A 19,686-nucleotide genomic window follows, 5' to 3' on the forward strand; every position below is an offset into this window, starting at 1 on the left:
CTTTCCACCCCGTAAACCAGGCACTGCACTGTGAGAAGTCTTCATACAAATCCTAAAAGGTAACTCCAAATAATTCTGGTCATTCGCCTTTGGAAAACTATGACCCACTGAACAGGCAATAAAAAAAGACATTCAGGTTAATTTGCTATTATTACTGGATTAAATGCCAGGCAGACAGAACTAAGAGTCAGCAGGACAAAATCATTCATCCTCAGAATCATCACCTCAAAGGAACAATTCCCCTGAAAGAAGCCCAGCTGAATCTTCACATCCAGTTCATCAGAACTCGAGGTCTTCATCTGTCAACTTTATGAAACTTTCAGTTAAGATGAACTCTTCCTGTTTTAAGGCCATAAAATATCAGTGCAGGGTTTTCCTGCCCTCTCCCTCAGAGTTAATCCCCTTAATATCCCTTTTTTAATCACTGCTAATGAGCACCAAAACAAAGAATCAATTTTTCTTTTTTTTTTATTATTATTATTTCTAGCAGACAATTTACATAAAATTCCCCTTTTAAGTTAGTGATTCATAACTTCCTGCAATAAACTACTTAAGGAGCAGCTTTGGTAAAGAATGGAATGAAACAACCAACCAAAAAAAAAAAAAAAGAACAATCACAGCTGATTTTGAAACCAACACAATTCACCAAATTTAGATTCAAAAGAAAATCTGCCAAGCTGTATTTTCTCAGTGTTTCCAAATATTCCAACTTTCTCCTCCCTTTTCGGGTTTGTGCAGATGTGGGAGCTGCATTGTCAAGCAGTTTGTCCTGCTAGATCACGGAAATCCATCTTTACATGATTCGTAGACCTTGAATAGAGGACTCTAAGGTCTTGAAAGACAAAAAAAATCTTAATCACAGTCTGCTACAGTATCCTGTGTTAAATAATTCAGTGTAAATGCTGATGTTAAGAAAAAAAGAGTAAAACCCTGAATACTTGAGATTAGACTCTTATTCAAGAGCCAGAGACCACTACAATCATTCATTTCAAACTCATGCATGCATAGACCAATGATTCCACCCCTCTCTCCTGAAACTGCATTAAAGCAGCTTATACATCACCTCAATTTCTTATTTGGCTCCTGTCCCCACCAGAGTTTTCTGGCATTGTGGAATACAGACAAACTATTCTTCGCCTAAAAGGCAGTGCACAGCTCTCAGCAGCCTGGGGAGGCCAGCAGAGACCTCTGTGGGCCAGGCCTCAGCAAAGCAAGCACTTCCATTATTAAATCCTTTTAGGGTTTTCAATACAGCGCTGACTGTCTTTCCTAACTGTTTGAGGTAACTTCTTACTACTTTGATAAGTTAATTATGAGAGGGCAGGACCACATTCTACAGAAAGACAGTGAGCAGAGTCCAGAGGGATGGGCGCAAGAAGAGGCAGCAGGCCATGTCGTACCAATGACCGTTCCAGCCCAATTCTGGCTGAGGTAGAGGTCGGAGAAGGAAAGAATTAGTGGGATTCCTACAGGGACATTAAGCAATTCCATTAAGAAATTAAGTCTGGATTAGCATCATCTGCTAAGCAAAGTATATCTGCATTTATGCTGAATCTTGGATCTGTCTTCCTTATGGAGTTCACTAATGGTCTTGAATATTCCAGTCTGGATTTCCTACTTCTAATAAAACCTGCATTAGGGCTGAGCCCCAGAAGTGGATGGTAGAGTTCAAAAAACCCACCACCGCACCCAGCTCACACAAAGATGGTAGTAAAAGCGTACCTTGAAATCCCAGATGGTCATTGCTCCATCAATGCCAGTGGTGCAGAATTTACGACAATCTCGTTTGTCTATCTCATAAATAGACACTTGGCTGAAAACAGAGAGTGATAGCTGTAACACAGACACCCATTCCAGAGAGCCAAAAAGCTGGGAAATTTGGGCTGAATTCAACTCCTACTCCCTCAAATGGAGACATGAGTATAGCAGAACTTATGCTAGATTTTTGGTACAATGCTTCAGAAAAATAAGCAAAGAAAAAGGATGCTGAAAGCGCTTTTATCGCTTGGTGGCTGTAGCCTGAACATTTTCCTTGAACACAAATTGCTTCAGCAATGTTAGCATCCTCTAGGCTCACATACTTTTTTAAATGCAAGGATATTTTACTTGATTAACCTGAATCAATACTTTTGATGAATAAATACACATGGAAATAACATCTGAAATAGGAAGCTGGTATGCGAATTCCTGTTTCAGGTGAATTTTGCTGACTAGATTTTGCACAGTGCTACCAATCTCTTGTGAGCTATCTACATATTTGATAAGATAAACTGTGTCAAGTTACAAAACACATTAAACACAAGCAAACAGAAGTAGCATGCATGCCATGTTAATGATTAACTTTACCAGCTTCCATATAAGTCCCAGAAATTGACAGCTGTTAGTGAAAGGCAAAAATGGAAATGGGATACCAGCTACACCCATCTGGTATGGCAAATTTGAGCTCCCATAGGTTTGCGGTATATCCTGGGAAACCAAAGTGATGCTGAGGGCAATTCCTTCCCCTCGTATCGGTGGCCAAGACACTCACGTTATACTGTTTTGGTGCAGTGTCTCCAGGGTAGTGTTACGATCTTCTGTAGTGGCTCTTTTATCCATGTTTCGGAAGCGTTCCATAGCGGAAATATTGCGCTGGATGCTCTGTTTTGGAATGTCTAATTTGGAAACGAAGGTCAACAAGCCACGGTCATCACAGTTAAAGAGCATCGGGCAGCAGTCATGGCCCTGCAACCAGACATCATGAAAGCATGTCAAGAAACATAACCAACATAAATCACCATTTCGTTTTTCTGCTGCTGTTAATTGCAGAAATGTGAAGACTGACACTATGGAAAAGCTTGCTTATTACTAACTTCATAATGTATACTGTTTCTCCCTCTCCAAAACACTACAATGCTCTACAAGGAGAAAATAATAGACACTTACAGCTGCCACCACACTGTTCTCAGAGACAAATGACACGCTCAGGAGTGGGAGGAACTCTGTTTTCAGCTGCGAAACCCTGAACACAAGAACATTTGTTAGAGGACTTCACTGAAACCTCTCATCTTTGGCTCCAACAAAAAATAGAGACCGTTCCGACAGAAGGCTTATTGGAAAAGAAGTCAGTGTAGCTCAGTTGTCCTGAGGTGACACCAGAAGGTTATAATTTCAAATAAAAAGTTTTAACCTAATGAAAGTGTCCTGGAAGATCTCAAACAAACATGAAGTTTTCCAGGTGAAACACTGAAATTATCCAGCATCATGTGTAAACAGCAACAAGAGTTTACAAAGAATACACCCCAAAAAAGGTTCAAATTGATCAAGCTATTCATTTCATTTGCAATATAAAACCATTTGAAGTTTTAGTGCTTGACATCATCTTTCCAGGAGGAATAAGCCTGCATGTTAAATTAAGCCAAATTTTGTGATTCTGTAATAAATGAGAAAGGAATTCTAGAACACTTCATACTTGGCCATATCCCCAGCCAGGTACTTATACACCTAATAACTAGCAGAAAAAGCATACTCACATCATATTTTTTGAGGCATCAGCAACTGACACAGTACTATCGTGACTGACCCAGGCTAGGCGGTTACCGCTGGCAGAAAAACTGACGCTATGCACCCATCCGCCACTTCCAGCACCCCCAAATTCTGACATCAGCTGCCCAAAAGGCATTTTGGAGCCCCATGGTGTACTGGCTGGTTTTTCATCCACCTCCTTAATGTAAGCAGAAAACACCCTGCAAATAAAAGATTTCAGCATGAGCAAAGACAGAAAAAACCTCCTGGGAGCTGCATACACATTTCATATTGGAAACAACTAGATGCATTCTAATTCTATCAAAATAAAATACTACAGTATCTTTAGACAAGCCACTAGCAGCTGGGAAGCTTCAGTATACAGAGAGAAAGCAATACTACAAAGGGTGTAATGCATATAGGTTTCTCATAGATGTCGTGTCTTGTATCTTTCTCCTTTTTTCCAGAAGATGGCACAAAAACATACATTGTCATTCTATTTTCCACTGTGCTAAGATTTCCCTTTCATCCTTTTGCGGTGCTAATAACTCCCAGAGTCAATTCTTCAGTTAGAGAAAAAACACGAATTGCACTGTATAATTAGAAGCTAAGACAAACACCTACAAAATTACCTACTTTTTAAGAACATTCACTTTTTAGCAGGATTTCAAAGAAAGAAAACCAATGTTCAAATGCCAGCAAAGGGGCTCTGAGCTGTCTTGTTCTGGCTCATTATTGAAAGAATGCCTTGAAAACCTGAGTTACCACAATGTTTTTATAGTTTTTTTCCCAGCACTACAATTTTCAAGATATGTTTAAATAGAAAGCCTCCCCCTTTCATCAAATTCCTTCTGCATGATTCAGACATGCCACAATATGGTGTTCTTGACTGTTACCATGGCAGTTACCGGGACGTCACAAACATAGGATTAGAGTCCATTGAACAGGAGGAGCAAGTGAGCTATGCCATACTACTACCAGAGAAACATCTCAATATAAAAGAAAAACCATGATCAAATATTCACGGTTGTAGTCAAACACAAAAAGGAATTATTTTATAGACCATTTAAGGAAATGTTGCTCCCCCCTCCCTGTTTTTTAAATCTTTTACATGTGTGGGGTATGCACTTCAAAAGGTACCTATATTCAGCTTATTCAAATAAAGCTGTTCATTTGGAACAAGAAGGGTTTAACTGCAGCTATATTAGGTACAGATTCTCAGAGAATTAAGTATGAATTTATACTCTGCTCTATCAGTTTAAATATAATCTAATGATAATCCTTCAACAAACTTAATTTTATAGAGACATTTGAAAGGACGGTTCTCTTAATGTATGGAAATAGGACAAGATGTTTAAAGCAACAGCCTTTGACACAAGGCAGAAAAATCATTCCTAAGTAGTGAAAGACCTTGAAGATAACTGTTAGTTTAAAAAAAAAAAGTCTTTTCCCTTACTAAAGTCATCCTCTCTTTTAAAACCAAAACCATCTCAGCTTGAAGGCCCCAGCCTTCAAAGAAACTGGGAAATTACTTTCATTCCCACAGCAACATTGTTCCAGCCAGAATACAAAATCACCTATGCGGTGCTGTTAGCTATATATATATATATATATATTTCTAAAGACAAATGTAAGAGAAGCTCATCTAGGCCAGCCACCAGAAAAACTCTGCTGAATACCCATCAACTTGGAGCCTCTTCTGCCCTCCATTCTTTTTCAAAAACCTCTCCCACTTAGCTGCTTATTAGTTGGCAGTGGCTCTGGCAGGTGCATGTCCTAATTTTCTTCAGAACCACCTATCAGAACAGATGCATATTTCAGGCCCAGTTAATATGTAACTAAACGTTCCCTAGAACTGGAATTCTAGAGATCGATGTTAATCAATTAGCAAAGAGAATTCTCTTTCATGGTTTTTGGGAAGAAATAGAGACATAAACCCAGTACCAATCTCCACTACTTTTCCTTTCTTCCTTTAATGTTTCTGTGTGGAGATTTCTATGACAAAAGCAGCAAAATTATTAAATGATTCATCTCAAAGTACTATGTTAAGCAAGAGCAGAAAGTTTCCCAAATGTTTTAAACCAAGATCTGTTTTTTTTCCAAATACACCCTATTTTCAGAGAAATAAGATGCAGGACAAAATGAGTTTTCTGATGGGAAACAAAAGACTAAGCAAGTCTTCTAGAGAACACCCCTAGGAAATCGACTGAACCACATCTTGACTTTCTTAAAAAAAAAAATCCAACCCAAAACCTATACTGCACAGAAAATAATTCAAGTCTAACTTCTCAACCAAAACGGGAAAGAGGAGATAATCAGGAATGCAATGTACATACAACAAGCACCAAAGAAAGCCTGTAGCTGAAGTCCAAAGTAAGAGAGATATATTTATCAGCTGACCTAATGTCAGAGTCCTGAGATGCTTCATGAACACAGATGAAAAAATTTCCACATGTGAAAAGCAGCTGTTTCTGGAAGATGAATGGGTACGTTTTACATCACATTTTTTGTGAAAGGAAGTGAACACGTATAGTTTATCTAATTAAAACTGGAGATAAGGCACGGAAGGAAGAAAACTCTCTTCTTCCCAGCTTCGATTTAACATCTCTCCTTACATAAAAAGGTATCAAAGGATCGAATTTAGATGCACAGGTTTCATTCTGAAATAAGGAATGTAATAGTCAGTCCCACCTCCCCCCTCCCACTCCTTCTTAGTCATTTTTAGTACACACTTTGAAGCTTAAAAATTGCCCTATTACATAAATAATTTAAGAAAAGAACCTTTCATTATTATTCAAGGTACAAGTGATTAAGTAAAACATGAATTAAAGCCAACCACTCTGCAGACAGTTTCCCATGCAGACTTCGTTGCAGTGACCCCAGTCGCTCAGCACAGAGCAACCTGCAGGACCCATCCCTCATGGTGTGATTTCACAGTCAGTTTGAAAGACTACACCATCCATCTCATATGGCAATCTGTTTTAACCAGGCTTTTTTTTAATGCTCTTCAAAAACGTGTTTTGTTGCGTTGAGTTTCAGCTGGATCAATTCCTTGACCCTGCTCACCATAGGGCTGCAAGAACATTAAGGCCAGTACAGGTGAAGGGGAGAGAACAAGTGACTCAGGGAAGAAAAAGATGAGATACTGCCTTTGGAAGTGCCAAGTTACTCTGAATTTTGGAACTGCACCATTAGCGTAACTAGCAATGTTGGTGGTCTGTAAGATAGCACCTGCAAGCCTAATTTCAGCCTAACAACTAGATCTCAGCACTCAGCGCATGCATAGTAGTACTACTTCTGTGTACCGCTAGTAAAGAAACCCACCAGTTCATTAAATTCAGGCATGTCCCTCGACAGATAAATGTTAGTAGTCCAAAGTCTGCATGCAGTAGCACCAAAGCCAAAGTCTCTTAAGCTGGATATTTTATTTTGGTAACAACAACAGTATGCAACGAGCCACCTCCTATTCTGATCGCAAATGCGTGATCAACAAGCTCATACTACTGACTAACTTGAACCAGTAATCCAAATTGATTTACAGATGCTTTTTCTCTCACCTGCACTTGAAGTCACAGGATCCAGCAGCCAGCAAAACATTGTTGGGATGCCAGTCCAGGCTAAGGACAGTGGAACGAATGGGCTTTTTAATGTGTTTGCTCACCCACCTAAATGAAAAAGAGAAAGAAAATTTATATGAAAATATTTTACCGGACTCCCCCAAACTCCTGAAATACTCCTCAAAAAGATCACCCCTTGCCAATGACTAAACACATCAGTTTTGCAACAAAACTCACATTCTGCCCAAATCTTTCATATTCCCTTCTACAGTCTGTGAAGCCTATATGGTTATCTTAGCTAAAATTTTAAATATTACAAACAAATTCACGATAAATATATATGTCTTCACCTGAATTCTACTCCCCTTCTAACTCATTTTTATAAAGCGTCGGATTGAACTCCTTAATGTGAATTTTGCACAGTAATTGCCTGGTCCCTTACATTCTATGAACAAGAGCTCAGCTTTGACAATGATATTGAGCCAAGAAGTACTATTTTCTTAGATCACTAAGTACGCTTCCTCTCCAGCTCCTTCCAATTTGTTTTACAGTCGTGTCTCTTGCCTATCAACTTTTCTACTGTTTAATAATACAATAACTATAAAACGCAACAAGTAAATGGGTAAACTGCCAATGATATGACTGACGTATACATCTCAACTATGTGAAGTACAGTGAAAAGTGGTCCTGATGTTCAATGCATCAATATCAGCCTAAATACGTCTCAGCAGATTTAGTTTGTTTGATCTATTTACAAAGTAGTAATGAAATCTGTTATTCACTTGATGGCCTTTGGGATGATGGTGCTTTTTCTTTGAATTTACTTCTACCAGGCACAAGCAGTTTTAAGGATTGCATGAAATTATTTGTCTTCAACATATGGGGTTTTGATTCTTCTGCAGACAAGTAAGGCAGAGAAAATGTTAATAACTGAGTATGTTGGAAAGCACAGAAGTCCAAAACAATCTTTAAAATGTATTTCGCAGATGCTGTCATTGTTTACCATCTCCATGTGGAACACTGCATACGGAACGGCAGGCACAGACGCCTGTGTTTTTATGCACATTTATGCAGCGCAAAATAATAGATACTCAACATACTGATTTCACCTACAGGTGATATGGTAAATGTGGCTCTAACACATACAGCTACAAATGTATATCCATTAAAGATCAGAAGCACTAAGTTTAGATGCCAAAGAGAAAAAAAAAACCGTTAATGGTGGAAAGATTTGTGATAATCCTGTCTGAAATCTAGAACTGTGACAAGAATATATGACAGAATATAGAACAGGTATATGACAAGCTTGAACATCTTCTAATAGACTACCCTGGAGATAAGTGGCAGACTTCAATTCTTTAATGACAAGAAACAGCCCAAAATAATCTATACGGAAGAAAGAGTCAAGTTGAGATTTCTTCATTCATTCTGGAAGGAGGTGTGGGGAGGTAACATTTCTCTTTTTTCAACCATACAGTTGTGGTAAAGAAATTTTTACTCTGCAGAAATTCTTGCACTTTCAGTAAAGCAACATGTGTTTATGGAGTCAGCTGGAACACATCCACGACAACCTGTCTAACCTGAAAATAGGCTAAGTCAAAGGCCTTTAGGTGCTATACCAGAATAAAGTAGTAAAAGAGGGAATCTTTTCCCCAAGATGTAAAAATATCCATGAAAGAACTGATGAGGCCTATCTCTCTACAATTCCTGAAGATTTTAGGAATTGGGAAAATAGTAACCTAGTTACCACCATCAAACTCCAGGCTTTAGCTTTCCTGTGCAGGCGTTAGGGGTATAAATGGAAATTAAACCCAAACAGCTCACCAGTCATTTTCAGATTCAAAGTAGCACACAGATATAAGCCGAGCTCCACTTCCCACAGCAAATTTATTCTCCAAGGGAGACCATTTCACAAAGGTGGCTGCACGATTAATTCTCAGGATCACAAGGGTTGGTTTCCACACGCCATCTTTCTGACTCCAGACATAGGCATTACGGTCTGCACCGCAAGTTACAATGCGATCGCTTTTGGGAGCCCAGTCAATACCTGCAATTTAGAGTTCACATTAATAAAATTTCCTCTTTATACTGTTTGCTTTACAGTAAGCCAAAACAGAGACAATCTCACAGCTTACTACCACAGAGACAATTATTACTGTTACGTTAGCATTCCCCTTGTTCACTTATTCTCCAGGCACCATTTCAAACTGTCAGGGATATCAGTTTGTACCTCTAGCTTTCATCAAAACTGCAGATCCCAAATTCCCAGATTCCAGAGGGAATTTGTCTGCTGAGGAAGCCCGCTCTGAGCGCTGGCCAACAGGTGGAGCTCTGCAGACCGGCTACAGCCCCTCCGCCCGCTGACTTCTGCAACAGCTGAAACCCAGCGATTCTAGAACTATGCACAAACCTCTAACATAGCTGCCTGCTTGCTGCCAGACTGCAGTCGTGATCTAAAAGTTTAGATGGCAGGGGGTTTTTTTGGTTAGAAGTTATCAATCTTTATGTACTGATACAATCCTTACATTTTTTCCACGCCTATTTAAGCTGCCATGAGAAAGAAACATTTACCAAGCAAAAATAACAAATTCAAAGAATAAAATGAAGCCTTTGATAAGCCTGCCATTGATTCTTTCCCCTCCTATGCAATGAAGGATGTTCTCAACTGCAAAGTCTTATGGCAATATTATTTTTCATCTTTTCTTTAACATCCTTCTTTGAGATGCAGACTGCAATCCTGAACTCTCCTGCCACAAAACTGTATTTCAATAGTTTTCCATAACTGCATTCAGTATTAAAAACATTCCTTAAGCAGACAAACTGAAAAAAGAACAAAAGATACTGAAAGAGTTTGTACTCATTTTACCATATTATTCATATATGGTCTACTTCAAAATAGGCTCATGCTTAAGAAGTTCAATTTTGAAGAGGTTGGTAGACTGAAACCAGTTACACAAGACAATCTAGCACTGCCTTTGAAAAGGGGACCATCCTGCCTCTCTTTACTTCTCTTGCCCACCACCACACACCAGCACCGGTGTTATTCTGACCCATGGCAAGTTCAGCTTTTTAGCTTAGCAGAAAACTAAGGCAGCAAAAAGAGCTAATAATGCTCTTCCTGTAAGTGAACAGAAGCAGCTCACCACAAATCTCTGAATCAAGACACACAAAAGGCAAGAGAAGGGACCTTGTCCCTTGTGATCAGAAGCTGGAGCGGCAGCAGTTGAATCACTCCTCTCAGAGGCCACAAGTGGTTTGATCAGTCTACCTCCTGCGTCTAACCACAGTTTAAGTCTACTCTTTATGACAACCACAGCATTTACTATTCCAAAGGTATACGCTATGCAGGAAAGCGGAGAGAGCTCTTTTCCCAAGTCATGAATATTTGGCTTCTAACACTAACAGGTACAAGTAAAATGCAGAGAAATGGCTTTGGGGAACAGCATGTCATTTGTAAATTCAGCCCAAGTGACTCTTCACAAAAGAGTACGTACAGTTGTGCTCTTTGACAGCAAGAATCAGATAAATTGAATAAAGTTCCTGCAAAATGCTGTTGGGCAGATAGTTCTGCCCGTTAGTGTGCTGAGAACAGAATAAAGGATATTGCTGTTTTGGGCAAGTGCTTGTATTAATTGCTTTCATTTCCTTAGAGAATAAAGCCCTTATAAAAATATCACCATGAAAAAAAATAGTAATAGAAAAGACTACCGCAGGACAATCACATTTTAAAAATAACACCTTGTGACTCATCGTGGCAGCTCTTCTTAAACTTTCATTGTGGAGCTACAGATACTCTGGGCCTGCAGTAAAATGCAGTCACTGATGGTCTGTCACAAGGCCAGGACTGACCACTTCAAGTGTTTAGACAGTCGGTAAGAGGATATTTATTGCTGTCAGAAACCACAAACCAACGCAACAGTTGTATACCTGATAAGTTTTAATACTAGCACTTGAAAGGGAGCAGCATGTATCACCAGGAGGGTTTGTGACACAACCAGATTACTTCAGAAGACTGAAAATTTATTCTTATTATGTCATTATGGATGAAAAATAAGCAACAGATAAGAAAGGAAGGCTCAGTTACTCTACCAAAATGTCTGGAAATGAAATAGGGCTTCTCCTGCTAACATTCATTGCATGCAGTCCAGAAAAATGCTGCAAAGCTCTCTGTAAGCGGGAATGCCAACCTATAAAAAGATCTATTTACTCAACACTTGCAGATTTCCTGTTCAGATTCTCAGCTGGGGAAAACAGGGGGCGGACAAACTTAATGTCTGGCACAGCACAATCTTCTCGTACCTGTAATGTGTCCATTGTGTTCCTTTAGCTCATGAGCCTTTACCCACTGGTTCCCGCTCTTCTTGTAGATGTGGACTTCATGATTATTAGGGCTAATGGCAATCTCTTCAAGAAGAAATAAAACAATCCAATAGTACAGAAGACTTTTTAATACCAAATGCTTTACTTGGAAAGACTTTGCAATCTAAAACTTGTATTTTCAAATTTCAGAGCATTACATGGGTTTTGTAAACAAAGGGCGAACATCCCTGAATAATCTCAAATAATTACGGTCATAACACAGTCATGAGTATACTGCACAGAAAGACAACACATTTTGAACATGACAATCCATGTTCTAGTACAAAACTAGGCTATTAAATGAGAGGGCTAGTTTGGGGGTATGGAAATAGTGTCAAAGAGGGTAAGGGCCAGGTCATATTCTCACGAGGTGCAGACAGAGAGGCGAAGTTTTCTACAACACTAACGGGTTTAGAAAAGTTCCAATTTAGGTGATGTCTGTTTTTTGGATCATAAGTGGAATATTTAACATGCAGCACCATGTATTTGACCATACCTTCCCTAAACATGATCTAGAACATTACAAGATCACAAACTGACAGCAAAGAGAAAATAGCAATTGAAAAAAAAAAAAAAATTAAAACTAGCGTATTACTTACGAGTACGGTCTCTGTTCCATGCATGGCAGGTGATTGGCTCTAGTAAAAACTGATGTAGAGACATTCCGAGTTAAAGATATTCCTATGTTGTAAAAATTGAAAAAGCTGAAAGGTGTAAAATTGAAAACAAAACACTTCAAAATTAAATAATTATTAAAACAAGATCAGCCTTCAACATTTACCAAGTTTGTTTCAGTCCAGTGTTACAATTTACTTACAGAAGATCACAACTTAGTAAATATGTTAAGGCCGCTAAAGAACTGCCTTTGCCATATGCCCTGATATCTTCAGTAGGCTGATGAATTTTATCTGTCCTGCTTACTACAGCTAATTGCAATCACCATACAAGCCACATGTGCTTGCTTCTTAGTACATCCTCACAGGCAAGAGAGCAGGTTCTTAGGAAATCTAACAAACCTAATAGTTTTACTATGGAAATAGAATACTTGGGGGAATAAAAAGTCTAGGGACATATCTCAGTGAACTGATTCAAAATCCTGATATGTATCAAGGCTCACAGGCAGCACTACAATAAAATCTTTTTCTTTTAATACATATCAAGAGGTTAAATTGCTGTGTCCAGAACATTGATATGTAACTGTAATCTGCTGATGTATTATTTGATAAAGCCATTTATATGTATCCTAGGGAAAAATTAAGATTAGTAATTAACTAATTACTAATTTCTTCAAATTAATCCTAGCACTAAACTGTTTTATACTTAAGACTTTTGCCCCCCAAACACTAAAAGAACAAGCTGAATCATTCAGCATCAGTCCGTAAGTATTTTTGTTTAAAAAAAGCTAGACACCTAGTTTTTTCTTTAACTTATGACTGCTACAAGAGACAGCACTGAACATCTGCAATTGGAGGCGCACTGACCCACAATCACAAAGTTGTTTAGAATACCCTATCGTATTCTATGTCCTGTATTAATCAAGGGCAGCGTAAATGGATGGAAGATAACATCGTAAAAACTCAAGGTCACCTGCAATAATTGAAACGTGCATAGTTCAATACATACAACTTGGATTTGTCAATTCCTTCCATATATTCCACGAATTTTCATAGCAATTTATCCCTGGCTGATGGATCAGTGTCTTTTTACCCCTACATATACATCTAAAAAGCAATATCTCTGTGATGTCATTCCAAGACATCCACACCCATTATAGCCTGAAATTACAACATACCCAAGTATGGCCATGTTAGCAGAGGGTGGAGACTTCACGACAAGGTAGGAATTTGGAAGCAAACAGGAAACGAATGGCAGTCCAACAGAAACTCAGGAGTGAATGAAAGATGAGTACGTTCTTACGGAGCTTAGCAATTACTATCACACCACTAGTTTAACAAATACACTGAAAGTGCTGAATCTTGGAGTAGAGATGACACAGTACTTCATCAGTGCAAATAACTGGACAGACTTTTTCTTTTCTTTTTTTCCCCTCTTTTTTTAAGAAATCAAGCACTGCTATTTTAAAGAAATACACTTTATGGTTACATTTCAAAGGTACTTCAAATGTAACTTTTAACTATATGAGATTGAAGTCCAGTTCATAATTTTAACTGGCATGATTTTCATAGTTCTTCTAATAATCATATTCTTCCAGTGAAACAAAGCTATTAAATATATGCAGTCCTAAGCAAAATAATTAATTACCTTTTATTAATGTGAAAACGTTGAGATAATCCAAGTTACCTTTGACCTTGGACAGCTATGATTTGAGATTCCATGTGTTAATATACGCAAAACACAACTGCAAATTGCTTTTTCCACAATCTTGCTTTAGTACATGCCAACATTCAGTAGCAGTACATTTCCATATACAGGAAAAGTTGAAGAGCTGTTCTACCAACAAGGAATGCTCAGCCTTTTCTACTCTTTCCGAAATAAAATGTAAAAATATCCAATCTCCCCTCCCTAAGGAACGCAGCTATTTTGAAACACTTTCTAATACAACCCTAGTATTTTCTTCACAGATTGGCACTACATATAAACGATACGGCCCCATCCTAACTTCTAGTTCAGAGATTTTTATTAACCTACACACTGTTCCCAAAGACAGCCTACACAAGCAATGTGATCCATTCCTTCCCATTGATTGAGTTTCTTGAGCACCGTAACTTGTAGCAAGCGACTGTTTTCTGTTTTGGTTTGGTAATAAACTCAGAACAACAGTGATGATAATCTCAAAAAGCACTACTATTTCTGTCATTTGACAGGTACAGTGTTATTTTCTTCAGGAAGATAAATCTTAATGAAGTCTTCCAGTTATATTTATTCCTTACCAATACATAGACAAAATCAAACTCACATTTCACAAGAGAAAATGCAACTGACTCTATGATTCTTGATGTAATTCATGTGGTAAACCCCTCAATGCCTTCCTGTCAGCCAACCTCAGAATCTCACATAGGAAAGATACTGTTATGGTAACTTTGTTAGGCAAGTGCTTAACATAGCTATCCCTGATCTTTTTTTCAAATGCAAAGTAACTGTCCTTGAGTTTCAATAAAATTTAGAAAAAAAGGGGAAAAAAGGAAAACTTGCACCTTTGTACAGCAGGAGTTCTTTCAGTAGGTAGCCTGAAAAGATCAAGGTTGGGAAGTACAGGACTCAGCTGTTGTCATCCCTCAATGGGGTGAAAAATATGTAGTGTAAGGCCATCCCTAGACAAGCAACTAGGAAGGATGCAGACTCAGAAGTGGAGATAGCATGTGTGTGTGTGTGTGAGAGAGAGAGAGAGAGAGAGAAGGGATCTTTTTAATCCTTGCCTATTTTCAGAGCACCTACATCACTTTCAAACATCTGGAAGAGAAGTGCCTATAATTAAGCACTGCCTCCTCCTACTGTCATTCCCTTCCAAGTCACCCAGCGCAGCTTTCCCAAGAGAGTGACTCCTCACAGGCAAGCTTACTGACACAGGACACCATTAGCATTATAAAGCCGACCGGTTTGGGATGGATTGCGGGCTGCGGCCCTGCCCCACGCTGATAACACAGGTGCACAGCGCTGCTGCGGAGGCCACAGTGGGTCAGGGGCAGGAGGGAAGACAGGGGCTGCCCCGCCGAGGCCCACCCGGCTGCTCCCTCCCTGACCCCATCCACCCCCCTGCGGCCCCGTCCCTTCAGGGCGAAGAGGCTGAGGGGTCCCCACCGCCTCACCCTCAGAAGGGTGCCCCCAGCTCCCCAGCGCAGAGGCAGGGCCGGGCACGGCCCCTCCACCGCCGGGCAGGCCAGGGCTGAGGTGACTCCCCCCCACCATCCCCTCAGCACCGGCGGGCCTACAGGCTCCCCCCGCCCCCCCATCCCTCTCGAGGCGGGGGCAGGCCGGCCCAGAGGCGCCGCGGACAGCCGCCCCCGGCGCGGAGACTCACCTGAGGCGGCGGGAGCGGAGCGGGACTCGCGGACTCTGGTCAGTCAACGCGACTCCGCTCCGGGCGGCGGGAGAGGGAGCGGCCGGCGGCGGAGGCCGAGGGGGGGGGGGGCCGGCACTGACAAGGGAGCCAGGAAACGCGCTCTGCGCCTGCGCGCCGCCCGCCGGCCGCACCGCGGGCTGCGCCTGCGCCGCCGCCGCGCTGCAGGGGCGGGGGAAGCCGGGGCGCGCCGGGGAGCCGCCCTGCGCCTGCGCGGCGGGAGGGCTGGCGGGGCCGAGCGTCGTGCCCGCGCCTCACACAAAGGCGGCGGGCGGGGGAGGAGGGGGGAGCGTGCGCGGGCGCGGTGGGGGGAGTGCGCATGCGCAGTGGGGTGTTGTCCTCCTCACAGACGGGCGGGAGAGCCTAAGTGTGCCCGGGGCTGAAAGGGGAAAACGTTAACTTCTCCCAGGCAAAGGAGTTCTTGTCACCTCTGGTGCTTTCTAGCCATGTGAGATGAAGGAGGTTATGGCTGCTTCTGTTGGAAGGGGTATGAGCTAAGTGTCCGCAGGTCCTCTGGGTTTAGGGAGGCCCAAAGTGTGCTGGAGGGGCTGGTTTGTGTGAGGCCTCCTGAGGTGGGGGTTGGCAGGGCTGCAGGTGGCAGTGCCAGGGAAGAGCCATAGGCTTGGGAAGAAAGTTGTGAGGAGTTGAAGGGCAATCATTTGGGCTTCTTCAGCATAGGGTGACTTAGAGTTGGAGAGTTACCACGTGAGGAGTCTTTGTGACCTTCCTTTTGGAGGCTGAAAGGTGGAAGGGAGACGCTCTCCACTGCAGGGGATAATGGTCCTATCCTAACTCATTCACATGCTGTAGGACCTTCCATCCTATCTGCCTGGAATATGGAAATAAGTGTGTTTGCAGTACTTTGCCCTACTCTTAATCCCCTTAAGGAGTTGTTTGCTCTTTGGAGTCTCATGATTTGGCTCCTGTAAAACTTCAAACTCCATTGCCTGTGAGGCTTTGTGAGCTCAAGTACAAAAAAAAAAGGCACGTCTGGGTGGAATGGAGGGAATTAGTGACTCCCAGATATACTGAGGAGCAATAGAGTAGTGAGATTAATTTCTAGTCTGAGAGAAAATAAACAATTTATAAGCATCTAGAAGGAAACAAGAAGGTGAATGCTAGCCAGTATGGCTTTGTTGTGAATGAATTGAGCCAATCTAATTTCCTTTTCTGGCAGCATAACAGGGCTTGCAGATAAGGGCGAAGCAGTATATGTCATATATCTTGATTTTTTTAGTAGAGCTTCTGACATTGGCTTGCAGGGTATTCTAATAATAAACTGGGAAACCAGTCTAGATGATACAGCTCTAAGGGAGTTGCAAAACTGGTTGAGGAAAAATGTACTTGATATCTGTGCTTGTACAGGGAATTACCCTGGGTCCATTACTCATCCATGATGAAATAAAGAATGTAATTACTGCATTTGAAGATGAGATCAAGTTTGAAGGCAGAATAAACACAGTCACAGAACTAGGATTCAAAATGGGAGTTCTGTAGAAAAAATAGGATGGGGTTCAGTAGCAGGTGCACTGCTGTAAACTTCAACGTGATCAAGTTCAGAATTATAAGATGAGGAAGAATTGGACAGCTGACTGTACTGGAGGAAAGGATGGAGGGGCTGCCGTGGGCTGTAAGCTGAACAGGAGTCCATAACATCTTGCTGTTGTAGAAGCAGCAAATGCCATGCAGGTCCATATAGGTAAGAAAATGCTAGTGACACCTATGCAGGAATCCTGCTCTGCTGAGCTGTGCTAGAAGAGGATGACCCCTCCTGGGCGCCGCACAAGAGAAATACGGATATTTGGAGAAAAAGGTGGCAATAACGATCAGAGTCTTTAAACACATGACATTTGCTCAGCCTGTTGAGAGGACAGAAAACTGAGGAAAGATGTGGTAAGTCTTCAAATAGATAAAAGGCTGCTGCTATGAGGAAAGGAACAATTTGTTCTCTTGTGTCTGCTGGGGGTAGGGCGAGAAGTCATAAGCTAAGATAACAGCAAGGCAGATCTAGGTTACAGAGAAAAAAATTCTCAGTGATACCTTTGAAGTTGGACTGACTTGGCAGGATGTAGGGCTCTTCTTAGAGGTTTTTAAGAATGGATCAGACAAATATTTGTCAGAATGGCAAAAGTGCAATATAAGATCTTGCATTCGGGAAGGAGGCTAGAGTTGATAGTCTCCTGAATCAGTGTTACTATGGTTCTGTAACTGTGAGATATGTAATCATTGCAGCCCTTATTGGCTTAACGATAAAACTAGATCAGCTGCACAGATTAAAGATACGCAACTAGGCCAAGTAAAATTGCGTAACAGGAATGACATTAGGTTTAAGTATGGTTTTATGTTTACAAAATTATTTTCGCCAGATGGGGTAAACGTATCTAAATGAGGAAATCTGCAGAGCTTTTAAGCACTAAAAGTTAAGGCCCTGTCTCCAGCAAAGCTTTCAGAGAATTTTCCACCTTTGCTGCTGTCATATTGCTGAAACAATTATGCCGTGCTAATCCAGAAAGGATGCCAATGTTTTTGAGATTAAGGCATCAGAAGCAACTGATCTTAGTGAAAGTAGTTTAGATGCACTCAGACCTTAAGATCTGTATTTTAAAAAATTGAGCTGGGACATCCTTTGAGGTTGTTGTTTTTATTTTTTAAACAGCGAATGCATGCAGATGGGTGGCAGCTAGTCAAAAAGAGGTCTTTTGGAAGCAGGCTGTTGTATGTACAAACAGGTAATTGTGGATGAAAATACTTGCCTTGAGAGGCATTGTAGATGTGCATTGTTCACCCCAGTATTTGAAAATGTGACAGTTGCCAGCACAGTGTCATATCATGCCTGATGTTTAAAAGGAAGATGCAACAAATGTAATTTTTTCCCCTAATGGTATTCCCTGCTTCTCTAGAACTGTCATCTAGATCACAATAATTTGTCAAAATCAGTTTTCATCAGTAGGATTCTTGAATTATCAAGAACATTGTCTTAAGATCAGGTAAAGTCACTGATGATTTAAATAACTGCAAATCCGGGATTTTTAATCAGGGAAAGTCCACGTATCCAAATGTCCTGTTTTTTTGCTACTTAATGCTGTTCCCCTCTTGCCAATTCTGGTTTTGACTTTGTGGGAACGAGGAAGAAGCAAGACTGCCTGCAGCTTGACCAGACTTTTATCGTGCAGTCTTTCTGCATACTGGCTTTCTAGGTAATGATGAGCTTGACACTGACTGCTTTTCCCCCCTGCCAGAGAAGACCTGCGGTGAAGCAGGTAGGAGCCTGCATGCTCAGGCCGGCAGGCCCCTAGGCTCAGGCTCTAAATGACCACCTTCAGAGCAAAGTGTAAACTGTGGGACATCTGAGAGCTCTTTTAGCCTGCTTTTCGAAGGTTGTGTGCCTAAATGCCTTTGTTCCAGTTGTCCAAGCAGGGCTTGGTGAACAACAGGAGGGTGTTTGGATGACAGCAGTGTTTTACTCTAGCTCCTACAGAAAATGATCACTAGAAAAGAAACAGCAGCAGTGTTTATCACCATCATTTTAGATTATGACAGCAAAATTGTACATTGGCATTGTTAACATTGGCTAGTTCAAGGCATTCCCTAGGGGTCAGCCCTCCTCGTTCTGGACTAATTCTCCCACAACCAACTAAGTCTCATGGCCTGCAGACTGTACCCCACTGTGCTGCCACAGGAGCTGTTGCTGCCTCCCGGCTTGTTTGAATTTGCTCTGCCTGTGCTACTCTACCCTCCTGTTGCAGCTTGTCTTAGGTTTGAGCAGCAACGCCGAACACTGTGTTCGCTGTCTTGCTGTGAACAAATTCAAGTTTTTCCCCATACAATAAGCTTTATTAAGACTATGAATGAAGGCTATTGATGAGAGGAATTATTTCCAAGAGGTGGCCTAGATCACACCTCCTGTCCTTGACTTGAAAAATCCCAAATCTGTGTTAGCACAGATCCTTTTGAAGTAGTGTTGGCTGTCTTCTGTCATTCCAGGTATACTTGAGAAGTAGTATTTGCAGATTTTCAGGTCTGACACACAGATAATTCCTCTGTCTGCAGATCGTGGCACACTTTTTCTGTCTTCCAGTCTTTTTCCCATGTAGGCCACTTCTTGATATCTCAGACCTGTTGTTTTAATTAGTACTATGGCATTTTTTCAATGGGCAGCTCTTGGCAAGATACACAGTCTTCTGGAAGAAAAGAGGAGATTGAAGCAATGTTGCAGCAGCGTATTATTTACCTTTCAAAGCCTTGCTA

The 19,686-nt window shown here is 41.1% G+C and overlaps 1 protein-coding gene across 2 annotated transcripts; it reads right to left on the reverse strand.

The window, feature by feature from the left end:
• Nucleotides 1–477: 477 nt before the first annotated feature.
• ARPC1A (actin related protein 2/3 complex subunit 1A) lies at nt 478–15,482 on the reverse strand. 2 transcript variants are annotated; one of them, XM_059826313.1, is made up of 10 exons: nt 15,400–15,482; nt 12,020–12,101; nt 11,361–11,465; nt 8,886–9,108; nt 7,062–7,169; nt 3,513–3,725; nt 2,926–3,001; nt 2,531–2,724; nt 1,723–1,813; nt 478–832 (listed from the first exon to the last, which is right to left on the reverse strand). In XM_059826313.1, exons 2-10 carry the CDS (start codon nt 12,081–12,083, stop codon nt 794–796), a joined length of 1,113 nt encoding a protein of 370 aa, XP_059682296.1. In that variant the 5' UTR covers nt 12,084–12,101; nt 15,400–15,482; the 3' UTR covers nt 478–793. The 2 variants fall into 2 exon arrangements, with proteins under 2 accessions (XP_059682296.1, XP_059682295.1); XM_059826312.1 differs by having other exon boundaries at nt 12,020–12,124.
• Nucleotides 15,483–19,686: the final 4,204 nt, after the last annotated feature.

The sequence above is a fragment of the Gavia stellata genome, chromosome 18, assembly GCF_030936135.1.
Source record: "Gavia stellata isolate bGavSte3 chromosome 18, bGavSte3.hap2, whole genome shotgun sequence".
NCBI lineage: Eukaryota > Metazoa > Chordata > Aves > Gaviiformes > Gaviidae > Gavia > Gavia stellata.